A 14207-nucleotide genomic window follows, 5' to 3' on the forward strand; every position below is an offset into this window, starting at 1 on the left:
CTATTGCATTCTCAGCTAACTTGCCCCCAGCCCCAACCCACTCCCATTTATCTCTCAGCTCCCCAGCCCACAAGCCTCATTCCTAATGAAGGCCTTATGCCTGAAACCTCGATTCTCCTGCAGCTCGGATGCTGCCTGACCTGCTGTGCTTTTCTAGCAACACACTCTTCGACACTTTTTCAATGAGGTGCCAGCTGTGTGGAAAATAGAAGGCATTGACAAGTACTGATAAGCACTTCTGTCTCTTCTGCTGCATGCTTCTGTGAGACAAATGCAGTAAAGGCCAGCTTTACATTAAATGAGATGTAATGTGGAAGATTGCAGAAAAGTTGCCTTGGGCCATGGTGGACCAGCCACTATGAATCTTACTCAGAAAATATTTTGCCTAAAAATGGGAAAATCGAGTTTGTAGTGTTTGGAGCTAACAAAAACACGGAAGGGTCTCAGCAGTATTAACACTGAGATCCAGATTTAAGACAGACATTTTGACAAAGGCACATTCATCTTTTTTTGGAGCTTTACTCCACAGTTATAGTCATGGTGCACACTGTAACTTGATTTGAGCCAATTTTTCATTTTCTTTTCCACTTGTACAGGCACCAGGCAAGCTTGGTTCATGTGGAGGATAATGTGCCTGTCAAGGCTTCTCGATGTTCCTTGGTAGTTTTTTTTTCTGGCAAGTCTTTACACTGGTAAACTGGAGTAGAAGCAAAACTAAGAGACTTTTATAATGTAGCCCAGCTGCAAGTCTTAGCTCCTATGACCCGAGAAGGATCGGGACGCAATCTTCATTCCCACTGTGTCCAAGTATTCCATTGACCTGTTTTCTTTTAATGGAGATAAGAATGTGGACACGCTCTCTGCCTGCCTCATCACCTTAAAAATGCAAAATAATCAATGGCAATATGAAGTAAGTTATGATTTGACATATCAAGTCTCAACCATGGTACTTGGGAACTTAATATCTCCCAAATGATTTTAGAAAGGAAAATTAGCCCCTTATATCCATATTCATGACGAAAATCTGTACTATGTAAACCTTTATTCACAGTGCATGCCTATACCCATGTATCTATATTCAAATTGCTCTTCAGTTTTTAAATAATTGCAACCTATGTTGTGCTTCATTACTCCATATGTTCTCAAAAAGCACATCACCCCCTTATTCTATCCTTCATACAGCCTTAATCATGGTGTGCATCCTTACACAATACATCTCGATTCTCTATGCACATCCTTAATTCCTATTTAATATTTCCATCTATTTAGAATGGTTGAGTTAATAATGTGACTCACCAAAGAGTCATAGGGACGTACAGCACAGAAACAGACCCTTTGGTCCAACTTGTCCATGCTGACCAGATATCCTAAATTAATCTAGTCCCATTTGCCAGCACTTGGTCTATAAACCCTCTAAACCCTTCCTATCCATATACCCATCCAGATGCCTTTTAAATGCTGTAGTTGTCCCAGGATCTACCACTTCCTCTGGCAGCTCATTCCATACATGTACCGCCCTCTGTGTGAAAAAGTTGCCCCTTAGGTCTCTTTTAAATCTTTCCCCTCACCATAAGCCTCTGCCCTGTAGTTCTGGCCTCTCACACCCCAGGGAAAAGGCCTTGTCTATTTACTCTACCCATGCCCCTCATGATTTTACAGGTTGAGTTCTGAGGCCAAATCTGTTCATTGTGTACACCAATGATTTGGACACAGACCAAGAAGAAGTAACACTAAATTTTGTAGTGAATGTCAAAATAAGAGATATGAATAATTATTTTGAAGACTAAATAAGACTGTAAGAGGTTAATGGTAAAATACAGGATTAGACAACAATATAGTAGGTGGAATTCAATGTCAGTGTGTGAGGTGCTGCACTTTAGACAACAGTAACAGTAGCTGAACTGAACTAAGCTCAGCAAGATTGAAGATCAGAGGGACCTGGGGAGAAGGGCACAGGCATACATTCCTAGGATGTTAAAGGCTCCATCATGGTTGAAAAGATTGCTAAAACAAAATAAATGTATTTCTTGATTTTATCATTAGATGTTTACAAAATCTTAACATTACTTCAATTAGATTATTAGTATAGTACTGGAGTTGATACTATAGGAAGGCTAATGGGACTTCAAACTGCAAGTCTTATGCAGATTCACTAAGATGCTTTCTAGGAGGAGGAAATACAAGTGTGCAAAAAAAAGAAAAAACAATCTTCTTTCATTTGGAAGTAGATTATGGTGTGATATGACGGTAGTGATTATAATTATGGAAGTATGTGACAGGGTAGAAAGACGTACACTGCTTCCAGGAGTTGAGAGGTCAGTGATGAAGGGTTGTAGATACAAGATTAAGAACAAAGGGCAGGACAGACACAGAGCTAAGAGACCGTGGCACTCACTTCTAGGGTCAGTTGTTAAGGCAGGTACTGTGTCAATGTTCAATGTTAGATAGGTGGCATGAACAAAAAAAAAGAGCACCGACAGGTGACCAGGTTGCCTAAATGTACTTGTCTGTGGTAAATTAAATGGCAATACAGAACGATTGGGCCAAGTGTCCTGTTTCCATGTTGTTATTTCTATGAATGCTTATGTGCTCACCCTTACGACATGTCCTTAATTTCTATCCATGCTATTGTCCTATACATTCTTTGTCACCTTGTATACACTTAACTTACACATCCTTATTCATTGTATGTATCCTTACACTATTATTCTCACGTTCTATGTTGTTCAAACTATGTATCTTTAATTATACTGAGCATCTATACTCCTTTCTCATTATCTATTCTAAATATAGCCACATTCATTTTCCACATTCTTATCTGCATACTCATGTGCATACTCATTTCTGAACTAACTTTAGGCATTCACATAAATCTGTAGGGCTTTTACTCAGAATGAATACCTTCATTTGTTGAGCATCCTTATAGAAAAATGCTAATTTTTGCATCGTGGCAAGAAAGGATTCTGCTTTGCTTATATTAATGTGTAAAAATATCTATTCCCTATGCTTAGCTTGGAATCCATATTCATTCTGTACATACTTGTGTAAATAACACCATACCAAGGCCGAAGGTTAGTCACTCCTATGTATATTAACAGCAACTCTACTGTCAAATGTATGACAAAATGCACAATGTTATATAACTTAGTTATAATTCCAACTAGCCCATTTGCAACTAACAGGTGTGAATACCAAATTTAAAAGTCACGACCTAATTCATAAAACTTTGAAATAGCATACGAAAGATTCTCCAATTCTTAAAGCCCCAATAATCCTGTATGAAAAATTCACAAGTATTCTTAAAATCAGCCAGAAATGCATCTCTTTTGCCTTCCAAGTTTGATTACTATAATACTCAAAACAGAAAAAAAATGAAGAAATCATGAAACAAATTCAATCTAAGCAAAATAATTTTTCTGATGCTCCAAATTTATATATAGTCTACTGATGATAATGGAAAGAGGAAAGCAAGGGGATTATGATTTTAAGGTAGTCATATGACTAAAGGTCAAATTAATACATCATGACTGTACTTAAAACAATCCTTGAAATCAAAGATTCCTTTCTATCACTCCTGAAAGATCTACTAATTATTAAGAAGCACTATATGCTATCTGCTTTCACTCACAAGCAGAAGGGAAAAAGAAGAAAACAAGACATAATTTTCCTCTGCCAAGCTATTATCATGTCATAAACACACACACACACACACATACACAAAGCTCTGAAGGTACTCAGATATCTGTTTCCTACATAGGCAATAGATTTTATTCATTGCTTGGCTGACTTATCGCAGCCTGCTTTTAATGAGGTATAATAAGGAGAGCATTTTGTAGCTACACGGTTGTACTATTTTATCTTCCAAACAGCTGTGTCATGGCTGTCTGTGCAGGATAAATCATATCACCCTCCCTGCATTTGCTAACACCCCTGTAATTACAGGACATTTTAAATGAAACAAGGAAAAAGAAACAGAAAAAAACACCTAAAGCTGTTGCCCAGATTACAAGCAATGGCACAGACCTCATAATAAAGCCAGTCATCATTACAATTAATTTATTATTGGGAGATAACCAAACAAAAGTGATCCATTAATTTGACAAGAACACAACTATTGGGATTAACACTATGACATCAGAGACTGGTAACCTCTTATCATCTTCCCACAACTGTTTTTTTTCACTCTTTAAAATTGTTATGGAAATAAATTTAAAAATACTTTAGGCCACACAGAAATTAATTTCTGGTCATAAGGGCAATTTGATAATTAGAACTGTAAAGGCTGTAGGATAAAACCAAGGAATGATTTGCTTAGCTATTTGAGCACAAAAATTCATTAATAAATAAGTGAGCTGTTCACTGTTTCCTTAATTTCTTGATGAAGTTAAGTGACTCAACCTATACTGTAATAGAAGAATCACTTATGTTATTTCATTGAGGCATAAAAATGAAAGAGAGTTTTTGCAAATATTTATGTTTTATTCCCCCCCCAACCCCTGCAACACTCTCACACCCGCCTCTTCTCTCTCATCTGTTTATAACCTGAAGCCTTCACTGTCTCAATCAATACTTCAACTAGCAATCTGTTTGGGGTTGAACAGACAGCCTGGTTAATATGAATGCCAACTTTTCTGGTGCCTCTTCCACAGTTGGGCTGAAGAGGACTAAAAATCTTGTCTATCAGAAATGTAAATGATGAGCTGTCTTCCTGAGGGAAATGGATGAGTGCATTTTAGCTGGGGTGAATTCACTGGGCTTCTTGTGTGATTAACAACTCAGTGACCTGTTGTCCTTGGTCTAATTACTTTTAAATTTGCACTTTACATAATTATCAAAAGGAATTTTTTAGAAACTCCATTAATTCATGAGCTTGAAATCAAATTTAAGATATGAGATATGTAGCCCAATGTATAATTTCTTCAGTAATTTCAGGGATGTGAAAATTATATGAAAAATTATAAAGATTAACATTTCTTAAATATAAAGATAAAAATTCACTTTTAAAATTGCAAAATAAAGACTATTTTTGGTAATTAATTTTCAAGCACATTGTAATGATGAAATTGAATAAAATACTGTTGAAACTTGGGTATGAAGAGATTTACCAGATTCTAAACTCAAATGGCTACTTTGCTCCATTAAATGTGATGTTTCTATTTATTGAAAAACACAAGCAGCCACCATCCTTCAACACGCATTCCCCCGTCACCTAGCCAGCTCGATTTAAGGTGTTCTCTTTCGCTGATGTGTCTAATTTATCACCCCTCTCCATGATTGATCTTTTTCGTATAAGCCCTGCACCACTGCTGATTTTGCATTAACCATGGTTCTTTTTTTTGAATAAACTAAAACAGCTGCTTGATTTGCAGGAGAAGCAAAGGAACATTTTAATATATTAAAACTGCAAGACTCTATGAACAAAGTGTAAGTGTTTATATTCTTCCCAAAAGCCTCTAAGCTTGTAAATGGCATGTGCCACATGCTAGGTGAACCCAATTCTTTTGCTTTTTTTTGGCTAGTGTCTTTAAAGAAACTGTTCCATTGTAAAACTTTATGATTTGATTCACTGCTGCAGTTAGGGCACCTGTTTGCTGGTTTTAATTAACTATCTTAGCTCCTGGAAAGTTTGTTCCCCCCCTTTCCAGGCTAGTATCTTTCAGAAACTGGCTGCTGTAAACTGTGATTATAGCTTCAACACCAGGGCCCCCAATTTGAAAAGACCTCCTGCCTTCTTCTTTGATCTCGGCTGCCAGAGAACTGCCGGTTGCTATTTTTCTGCCCTCTCAACACTGGCTCTGTCACCTGGCTCTCACAAAGGAAACAAAGGGATGGCTCTTTCTCTCCCTCTCGCACACAAGCAGAGAGACACAATCGAGCCACTGAATTATACTCACGATACACAGCCCACCAGAGCAGCTGCTACCCATTTTTCACAAAAAAAGGACAAGATACTTGCTGAATTAAAAAAAAACTAACTGGCAAGCAACAGGCAAACCTGTTGCAAAGATGTGTGGCTTTTGAAAACATATATGTTATATTTGTTAGCCGTTAAAAGATTACAGTGTTTACTGTTTAATTTAATCATTGTAGGACCAAGATGAGTATTTTTCAGACTATTGATGAACTCTCATTAAAAAACACTGCAAGTATGTTTGTAATTCCACCTTGCCGCTAAGTGGACGGGTTCTATAGGTTGCTCGTTCCACATTTTATTAATCCATATCACATTTACTCTGCAACAATAGAACACATTTTGCTGACAAAAGATGTACAGTACATTTAAAATATTTATCAATGATTAGCCTAGATGAATGTGGTACTAACATTTCTATATTTCATAAAATGCATTTTGTGCCAATTAATGATCAAACATTTGCCTAAAAATCTGTAATAGCAAAGGCAACAAATTGATATTTTTTGACATAAAAGCAAAAAATCTAGTTTAATTGTTCGAATTTGGGCAATTTAATATCATGTCTTTCTCTTCTGGATCAACAGTTGAAAATAATGCTGAGACATTCTTTACCTCAAGATATTCAGTATTATGTAATTTCCCCCTTTTTGAAATTTTCAATCATGGTGTAAATATACATTATGCAATTGAGAATTTTCTAAATAAATGTGAGAAACTTGCTTATTCATCATCGCAGCAAATTCACTAAGTTAATTTCATTCATAAATAATGGACAATCATTATGGCTTTTATTCCTTACTTCACAGAATATAAAATAGTTGTATCATTTTGAAAAAGGTGCTTAAGACTACAATAATTGTCACAACAATCTAGTGCACTGACTATTGAAGAGTTTTTACAATGGAAATATATCAATAATTAATCTGTATGAATCAATTGGACAATGAAAATTATTTGGATTTGAGTAGCAAAAGTGATTACAACTGTGTGGCGTAATGCTAGCTTGCTTTCTGACAGTAGTCTGCTTCATTGTATGCGTTATCATGCTGTCGGAGAGAGCTGAGGATACTGACCGAGTCTCCCTGGTGGGTTTACTGACTGAACATCAAGCTCTCCTTCAGCCTCTGTAGACCAGACACATTGCACAAATGTAGACAGAGGGCAAATGAGCAGTAATTGATGAGAATAAAGATGTTTTGCCAGACAGAGATAGTACCCCTACAGAGAAATAAGGCATTTACAAATAAAACATGGACTAGACAAGATAGACGCCCCACTTTGCCATGAATTCTGCAACAAAAATTTAAATTGGGCCACTAACTGTGCACAGAACACTTTGAAATGAAAAATAAAGACAACAAAAACATGAAACAACACTGCACAGGGACTAACAAAACGGAGTACAGCAACATTGCTGTTAGCATTGATTGTTAGTGTCCGAGGAGCCATTTGTTTTTATCCCAAAGACTTTACATGCATAGCTTTACACAGACTATCGGTTGAGAAGATATCTGTCACCAACACACACCCCCCACCCCTCTCCACCAACCCCCATTGCCCATATTCACCAACAATGATCAGTGATTGCTCAGAAACGAAACAATTCCTGAAATGCCTGCACACCCCCCACCACCACCCCACCACCCCCAAATTTTAGTTAAACAAATGTTGGACTTGTTCACATGGTGCAGAGTCTGTGTTCAAGAGCCATTCATTATGTACAAGAGTACACAAAGTTTTTCTTCCATGTTACAGTGAAAGTAGCAAGTTGAATGTGAATGAATGTGTGAAAGGTCAAATTAAATCTTAAGATAGAACATTAGATCAAAACAAATACTTCCAGATTTTCTAATTTTTAAAAACTTTATTTGTTTCTTTCCCATTGTAGTTTATTTATTCAAATCCTTCTCTTCTTAGGCCAATGTTATTTTCAATTCTTAATAATTTGCTGATGGTTTAATTCAATCTTTTGTGACTTCCTAAGCTATACTGAAATATTAAAGATCCATATTCCACTAAACTATGAAAATGCAAAAAAAATTAAGGGAAATTGGTTATATGTTAACAACCATGATCTCCTTTCCTCTTAAAAACATTTGTTGAAGCCTTGAATCTTACACAATGCAAACTGTTTCAAACACATGGGAATTCTGATTCTCGGCATTTGCCTGGGAACACATTGCTAATCAGTACACATTGTATTTAGTTTAATAGGTACATTCCCTTAAACCAGGAAAAAAACACAGGTAATGTCTAAACTTCTTAAAATTCTGGAATTTTGGATCATTTTGGAATATACTGAGAATTGTTTTGAGAAAATTTTCAAAGTTTTTATTGGTGCATTTTAAAAAATTTTTGAGCAATGGTATTTAAAAGAGAAAAAAAAATATGCTGCAAGTGAGCAGGTACTCCCTTGGCAGCAGTTGTGTTACAGATTTTTTTGGGAAGAAAAAAAAGAAAGGAAATCGATGGCACTTTGAATAGAGGTCGTCAGGGTTGTTGCTCAAGAAAGTGACAGATCTGTGTAGTAAGCCTCTAGCAGCCCCCAAAAATTCCATACATATTACCATTTAGCTGCAATATTTCAGGCTACAATGTCCATAGTGAAACACCACTTTAAAAATCAACCATTTATCCTGTACAGTTGTGCATTGCGAGTGTTAACAAAATATAAGTAGATATAGCAATAAATACAAATGCTTAGGCAGTTGAATAGACAAAAAACTAAAAATGTACAAATAGCTAACTTACAAACAAAGTCTAAAACAAACATCTTTTAAAACAATCATAATTTGTAGGAAGAATTTCAATAAATGATCCACATTAAGTAACCATGTGCTGTAGCAGCGCTCAAAACCTAAACTTATGCCAAACAAAATGCCAATATTATTAACCACTGCCCAAAACAAATTGGGTAAGTAAAGGAATGTTTGGTTAAATTTCACTAGCAATTTCAATTGCTATTTATATCACCGAAATGCTGGAGAATTCAAGCTTTAGTTAAGTTACTTGGAATACATCAGGCTTGTACATTTTAACATTTTTTTTGTCATCCACAAAATAGACATGTTTAGCCTCTCATCTTGGTTGAGAGATGAAAAGAATTCCTAAAACTAAAGCAGATGGCTTGGAATATCAAAGAAGAGGCTTAATGTTGCTTTTATATGAAACAACCACTATGGGTGTGTATTTGGCAGGATACACTTTGCAGATGTCAAGTAAATCAGCATCTATAAAATCAGTTTTAAAATAATGTACTGTTTTTGGATTAAAGTGAACTGAGAGCTATTGTAACCATTTCCTCTACTAACATGTTTTCTTGAACATTCTTATTTGCAGTCATATAAAGCTGCCAGTGCATATTTATCTGCTTAAAAGATATCCTTAATCCAGCTGCATGTAATTTAACGCAGTGCATAGGATGAGACAGTTTTTTTTTAAAAAGCTGTGTCAACTCACACCTCAGCCTTATAACAAATGGCAGTGTGTAAAAGGCCAATTGTCCTTTCCCTTATCTCTTTCGCACCTCAATATTCATTCCAACAACCCTCAAATCCTTTTTGCTACACCACAGGCTTAAAGACTGGGCTGTATAATACCGGCTCTCAGCAAGTGCCCAAAGCCGATCCACTACTGCCTTCTTCCTCTCGATTTTTCCATATTAGTGGCTGTCATTACCATAAGAAGAGGTAGAGGAAAAGAGGGGAGGGAAGCACTTAAAGAAATGTGAAAGGGATGCTAGTTGAAAACCAGTGGGGAGAACTGAAAAAGATCAGCCTTTTCACATTTGGTTAAGTAGTGGAAAACACCCTGACGGCCTTATGATTATAAAGAACACTTCTGCTAAAGTTTATTTATTGCAAAAAGAAAAGAATATTATCATATATTTCAATTTGTGCCACTTCCCGCATCATTTGCTATCCCAGACACCCTTGCTTCAACTTGTTTGCCCAATAAATCAAAAAGAAATTTATGAAAAAGAAAAGCAACCAGGTTGGTCCTGTCAGGAAGGAAGCAAAGACATCCATGTTTTGTTGTTTTAAGGGTTTTTTTGTTAACTACTCAGGAAGGAAGATAGGGGCCTGGATGCTGACTCAATGAGTGCAGCTTAATCACTCATTCTTTACTATAATATAGACCTTTTAAGTTTCTCACTACAGTCCAAACTTTTACAACTATTTACGCACTAATTTGTATTTTTGTCTATCTCTCCAACAATCTTCTGATTCAATTGCTTGTAACTCACCTTGTTCTACTTTCCTTTCACTTTTTGCCAATCTATTACAATTCTACTATTATTCTCACGTTTTCTCTCATTTGCCTTGTCTCCTCTTACGCTTTCTTCAACCAAAACAAACAGTAGCAAAAGTCAGTCGCTTCCCACAGCTGAAGCTTGTTAACTTATCACCCATTATCACCTCATCCTTTAAGTACCACCTTTCTTCTCAGACTGCTGATGAGCCCTCGCAAAATTTTAGGTTTGCAATTTAACTCAACAAATATCACAAAACAGCTGCAGTGAACTGGTTTCCTCTGAGTTCCAAGGCCGGTTTCTCCTTGGAGTTATTTAGATTGCAGGGTGGGGTGGAGTGAATATTGTCAATGAAAACAAATCTTTTTTCTTTAACTGAATACTAAAAGCATCAGTTGCGCTGAGAAAATGCAATCATTACTTAACTACTTCAGAGAATTTTAATTGCTGGTAGAATTCCATTTATTTTACTTGGTTTTATCTTAAACTATAAGGCATTTTAAAAAAAACTATACTTTCAAGCAAACAAATGTCTGCATCTGAAGAATGTATAGCCCATATGAAATTAGGGAACGTAAGATGAAACATAACAGGTAGTCAAGAATATTAACTTTAAATGTTGCCCATATATTTCAACTTCTGACTTCATTGAAAACAAAGACACTATTCTAAAAGTTTAGGTGGCTTGAATTTTAACTTGACTATATACATGATTAATATTCATTACCCGGTTAGTTCAAATGCAAAGTAAACTTAGCAAGTACAGCCAAAACATGAAGACATGAAAATTCTTCAAAAGTATCTACATGTAATGAAATATGCTGTGCTTTTTGGGAAAAAAGTCACAAGTTTTGGGCACTTGCTGAAAATTTCTATTTGAACCATAAAAAGGGCCCAAAGTAGTTAAAATACATAAAAGAAAAAGCACTTACATCTTTCATTTCGATTTTCTTCAGGGCTTGCCGAGTTTTCCCGGTCAGAGATGAGACCTGACACAGCAAAGACCTTTTTTCCAGTGTCATCGAGCTTCAGTGAACTGGGGGAACTGGATGGGAGCTGGGCTGTGAACTCATACTCCTTGCCCTCAGAGTCCGAAAACCTCAGGTGAGGGGATTCGTTTTCATGACAGTTCTTCAGTCTTTTGGCAGGTGTAAAGGCTGACTGGTAACTGTCTCTGTCTTCAGCGGAGGCAAAAGGTCGGAATGCCCCAACACCACTATGATTCAGCATGCTGATTGGGGTACAGTCCAGATTTGGAGGTGCAAATTGATGATGCAGGTGTAAAAGTTGAGGGGGAAAGTCTCGGTTCGGGAAGGCCCCTGGCACCCCGCCCTGACGGTGGTACATTGAGGCAAAGGTATAGGAGCCATTAGTAAAGGGAATATGGACATCTTTGTCCACAGAGACAGGTACTCCAAAGGGTCTAGGCTGCTGGCAGGAGATGGTGGCATCTCGGCTGGCCTCTGCAGTCGAGGCCAGGACCATTAAAGCTGGAGATGCAAGGGGGTTAGGAAGATATGAAGAATTCTCCATCTTGAAAGCTGTTCTGTGCAAGTCCATTGGAAACTCTTTGCTCACTAGTACCAGAATTATATAATGACCTTCTGAAATGGAGGCAAGGCTGGCTTTATAAAGAGCAAGGTGACATCATTACCATCACAGCTTGATAGATCCTGTATTAATAAAGAAAGCAAAATAAATATTCACATTCACACACACTCTCTCTTTATATATACAGATGTATATACCCCATTACAAGCATTCTGACTCTTGTATAGATTAGGTACTATTTGACCACAGTAATTATGAAAATCTATACTTAATACACTCTGGTGTCAAAGTGTCACGAGCTTAAAGACTGACCCCAAATAACAGAACCTCTATAGCCCTGTGATCAAAAATGCATTTATTGCTCCGAAATCACAAGAGGTGGCTACTGATTAAGGGATTTTTTCTGCTCCCAAAGTCCTGCTCACCGAAATATGAAAATAGTCGCTTTTTAGGTTTTCCTTTTAAACAAATATTTTGGATTTTAATTTGCCACATGGTTAAAAATAAAGATTAAAATAACTTAACAGTATTGATTTACGCGGTAGAATTGACATTAATTTTAGTTCAGTTATCACTTTGCAAAGCGATCAATAGTAACTAATAACGAATGACAGCGCTGGTAAAAAGGAGAGAAAGCAGGACTCCAGCCAAAAATCGAAATGTACCGACACTAAATCATCCCATACTTTTTTCAGTCGTCAGAAATCAGGACACCGAAAAACCCAGTTGCTACTTATGTTACAGCTATCAAGATTAATAACATCCAGCGCCAGATAATTCATTGCAACTTTGAAACTGAGGCCAATTAAACAGCTAATTTCTTGATACTTAGAAGTGATCACCAAGAAATAGATAATATCACGAAAAGCTAAGCAGTTATGCCATATGGAATTAACAATAGCATATATATCACTATATAGATGCGTATTAGGTAAGTGAATACAATTTGCACGCTCAGTTCAGCATAGCGTAATTTGTTATTTTAAAAAAAGCATTAAATAGTTAAACCGGCAGGTTACAATGCAAGCAATGGACTCAAACTGGCTGGACTAAACTACTTTTACTCTAGTATGTTTTTTTATTGCAAGGTGCACGCACCAACACATACGGACAGTGAAGCATGTAAACAATGACTTCCGCGCAAAGTTGGAGACAACACATCACAGACACGTTTGTGCATTACTGTACTTACTTTAATTCCCAAGGATGCTTTCACTTTTTATAACAGAACACATACACACTAAAATAAAAGGATTTATTTCTTTTGGCAAAACTCTCCCTTAGTATAAAGGGACTGTGGAGTTGAAGTCTGGAAATACGGTGCGTGTGTGTGTGAATGAAGTCTGCTGTTGGAAGATGGTGTTGATTACATGCACAGAGGGATCCCTATCCTGGGTCCGATCAGAGGAGGAATGTTGCGTTGCTGCTGCTCCGCTTGGCTCAGTGTGCCTGTGTGTATGTGTGTGTGTGTGTCAATTTCAGAACTCACTCACCGGGACAGCAATATAGCAGTACAGCCTCAGCCAGCCTACTGCGCAGCCGCATCGTCCTCATACAGGCACCTGGGAATTGTAGTTCTCACTCATCGCTTTATCTCCCGCTCTTTGCTTTCCTGCTGTACTCGTCTTTCCTTTTTTTTACATTTCTAAATTGTTTAGCGACATACGTTCACTTCTGCCCTTACTTATCCTGTTTCCTCTTCACAGCATTAATCCTTCCATTTTCATTTGACGTGTAGAGTTTATGCTTCAACGTTTTTGGATTTGCTTAAAAACTGTCATTCTGCAATTCTTCCTTTCAATTATTCTTCTGTTTAACATTTCCCATTTTAGATTTATAAAACCTTGTTAAAATGTTAACTCCTAAGTCCCTCTGCCCGATATGCATTTACTTTTATTTCATTATCCTCATTTCCATTGCGTAGTTCTTCTTGATTTCCATTCGCGTTGCATGTTTCTTTCTCATTCCGGTGAGTTTTTCTCTTCCTACACTTTGGCATTTCCTTTCTTTTCATTTCCGTCATTTTTCCCCTGCTTGACAATATATAACGATTCTTGCCTTTTTATATTTCTCTTTTAAGCTTATTTTTAGACCGGCTGACTTTCTGATCTTTTGCTTGATGTTTATCTGGTCTATGGTTATATTTCCCTGTTTCAGTACAGCATTTTCACTTCTTTATCGGAAGTGCAGATTGTCGATTTTTGTGTTTTGCTTTCACCTTGCCTCAACTTCGCAACCCCGGATTTCTGATTCTCCCCTTTCCTTCCCTGGTGTACTCATAATGCATTCATGCATTTGATTTTGAACATTTTCGGCTCCATTGAACTTCGTGTTGCGTAAACTACTCTCAGTAACTTTCTGTCTTATGCTTCCTTTGCTTTATTTTGCTTCACCTACCTGTTTCTTCATCGTTTAGTTCTTACTATCCTGTTCCGACTCTAAATTTCTCGATGGCTATTTCCAATCATCGTTCTTCCATAATTTCGTATT

General features: G+C 36.9%; 1 protein-coding gene across 2 annotated transcripts; it reads right to left on the minus strand.

The window, feature by feature from the left end:
- Positions 1 to 204: 204 nt before the first annotated feature.
- On the minus strand, positions 205 to 13269 carry LOC122547223 (E3 ubiquitin-protein ligase Rnf220-like). 2 transcript variants are annotated; one of them, XM_043685862.1, is made up of 3 exons: positions 13211 to 13269; positions 11099 to 11839; positions 205 to 876 (listed from the first exon to the last, which is right to left on the minus strand). In XM_043685862.1, the coding sequence occupies exons 2-3, from the start codon at positions 11724 to 11726 to the stop codon at positions 758 to 760; spliced, it is 747 nt and encodes a 248-aa protein (XP_043541797.1). In that variant the 5' UTR covers positions 11727 to 11839; positions 13211 to 13269; the 3' UTR covers positions 205 to 757. The 2 variants fall into 2 exon arrangements, with proteins under 2 accessions (XP_043541797.1, XP_043541794.1); XM_043685859.1 differs by lacking the exon at positions 13211 to 13269 and adding an exon at positions 12910 to 13200.
- Between the last annotated feature and the right edge of the window lie 938 nt (positions 13270 to 14207).

This window comes from Chiloscyllium plagiosum, unplaced genomic scaffold (genome assembly GCF_004010195.1).
Source record: "Chiloscyllium plagiosum isolate BGI_BamShark_2017 unplaced genomic scaffold, ASM401019v2 scaf_2869, whole genome shotgun sequence".
In the NCBI taxonomy this organism is placed as follows: domain Eukaryota; kingdom Metazoa; phylum Chordata; class Chondrichthyes; order Orectolobiformes; family Hemiscylliidae; genus Chiloscyllium; species Chiloscyllium plagiosum.

Coding starts and splice junctions, on each gene's coding strand:
- LOC122547223 (XM_043685862.1), bottom strand. CDS start 11,726: ATGGACTTGCACAGAACAGCTTTCAAGATGGAGAATTCTTCATATCTT. Junction 877..11,098: donor AGAAAATCGAAATGAAAGAT/GTAAGTGCTTTT, acceptor TGCATTTTTAAG/GTGATGAGGCAGGCAGAGAG.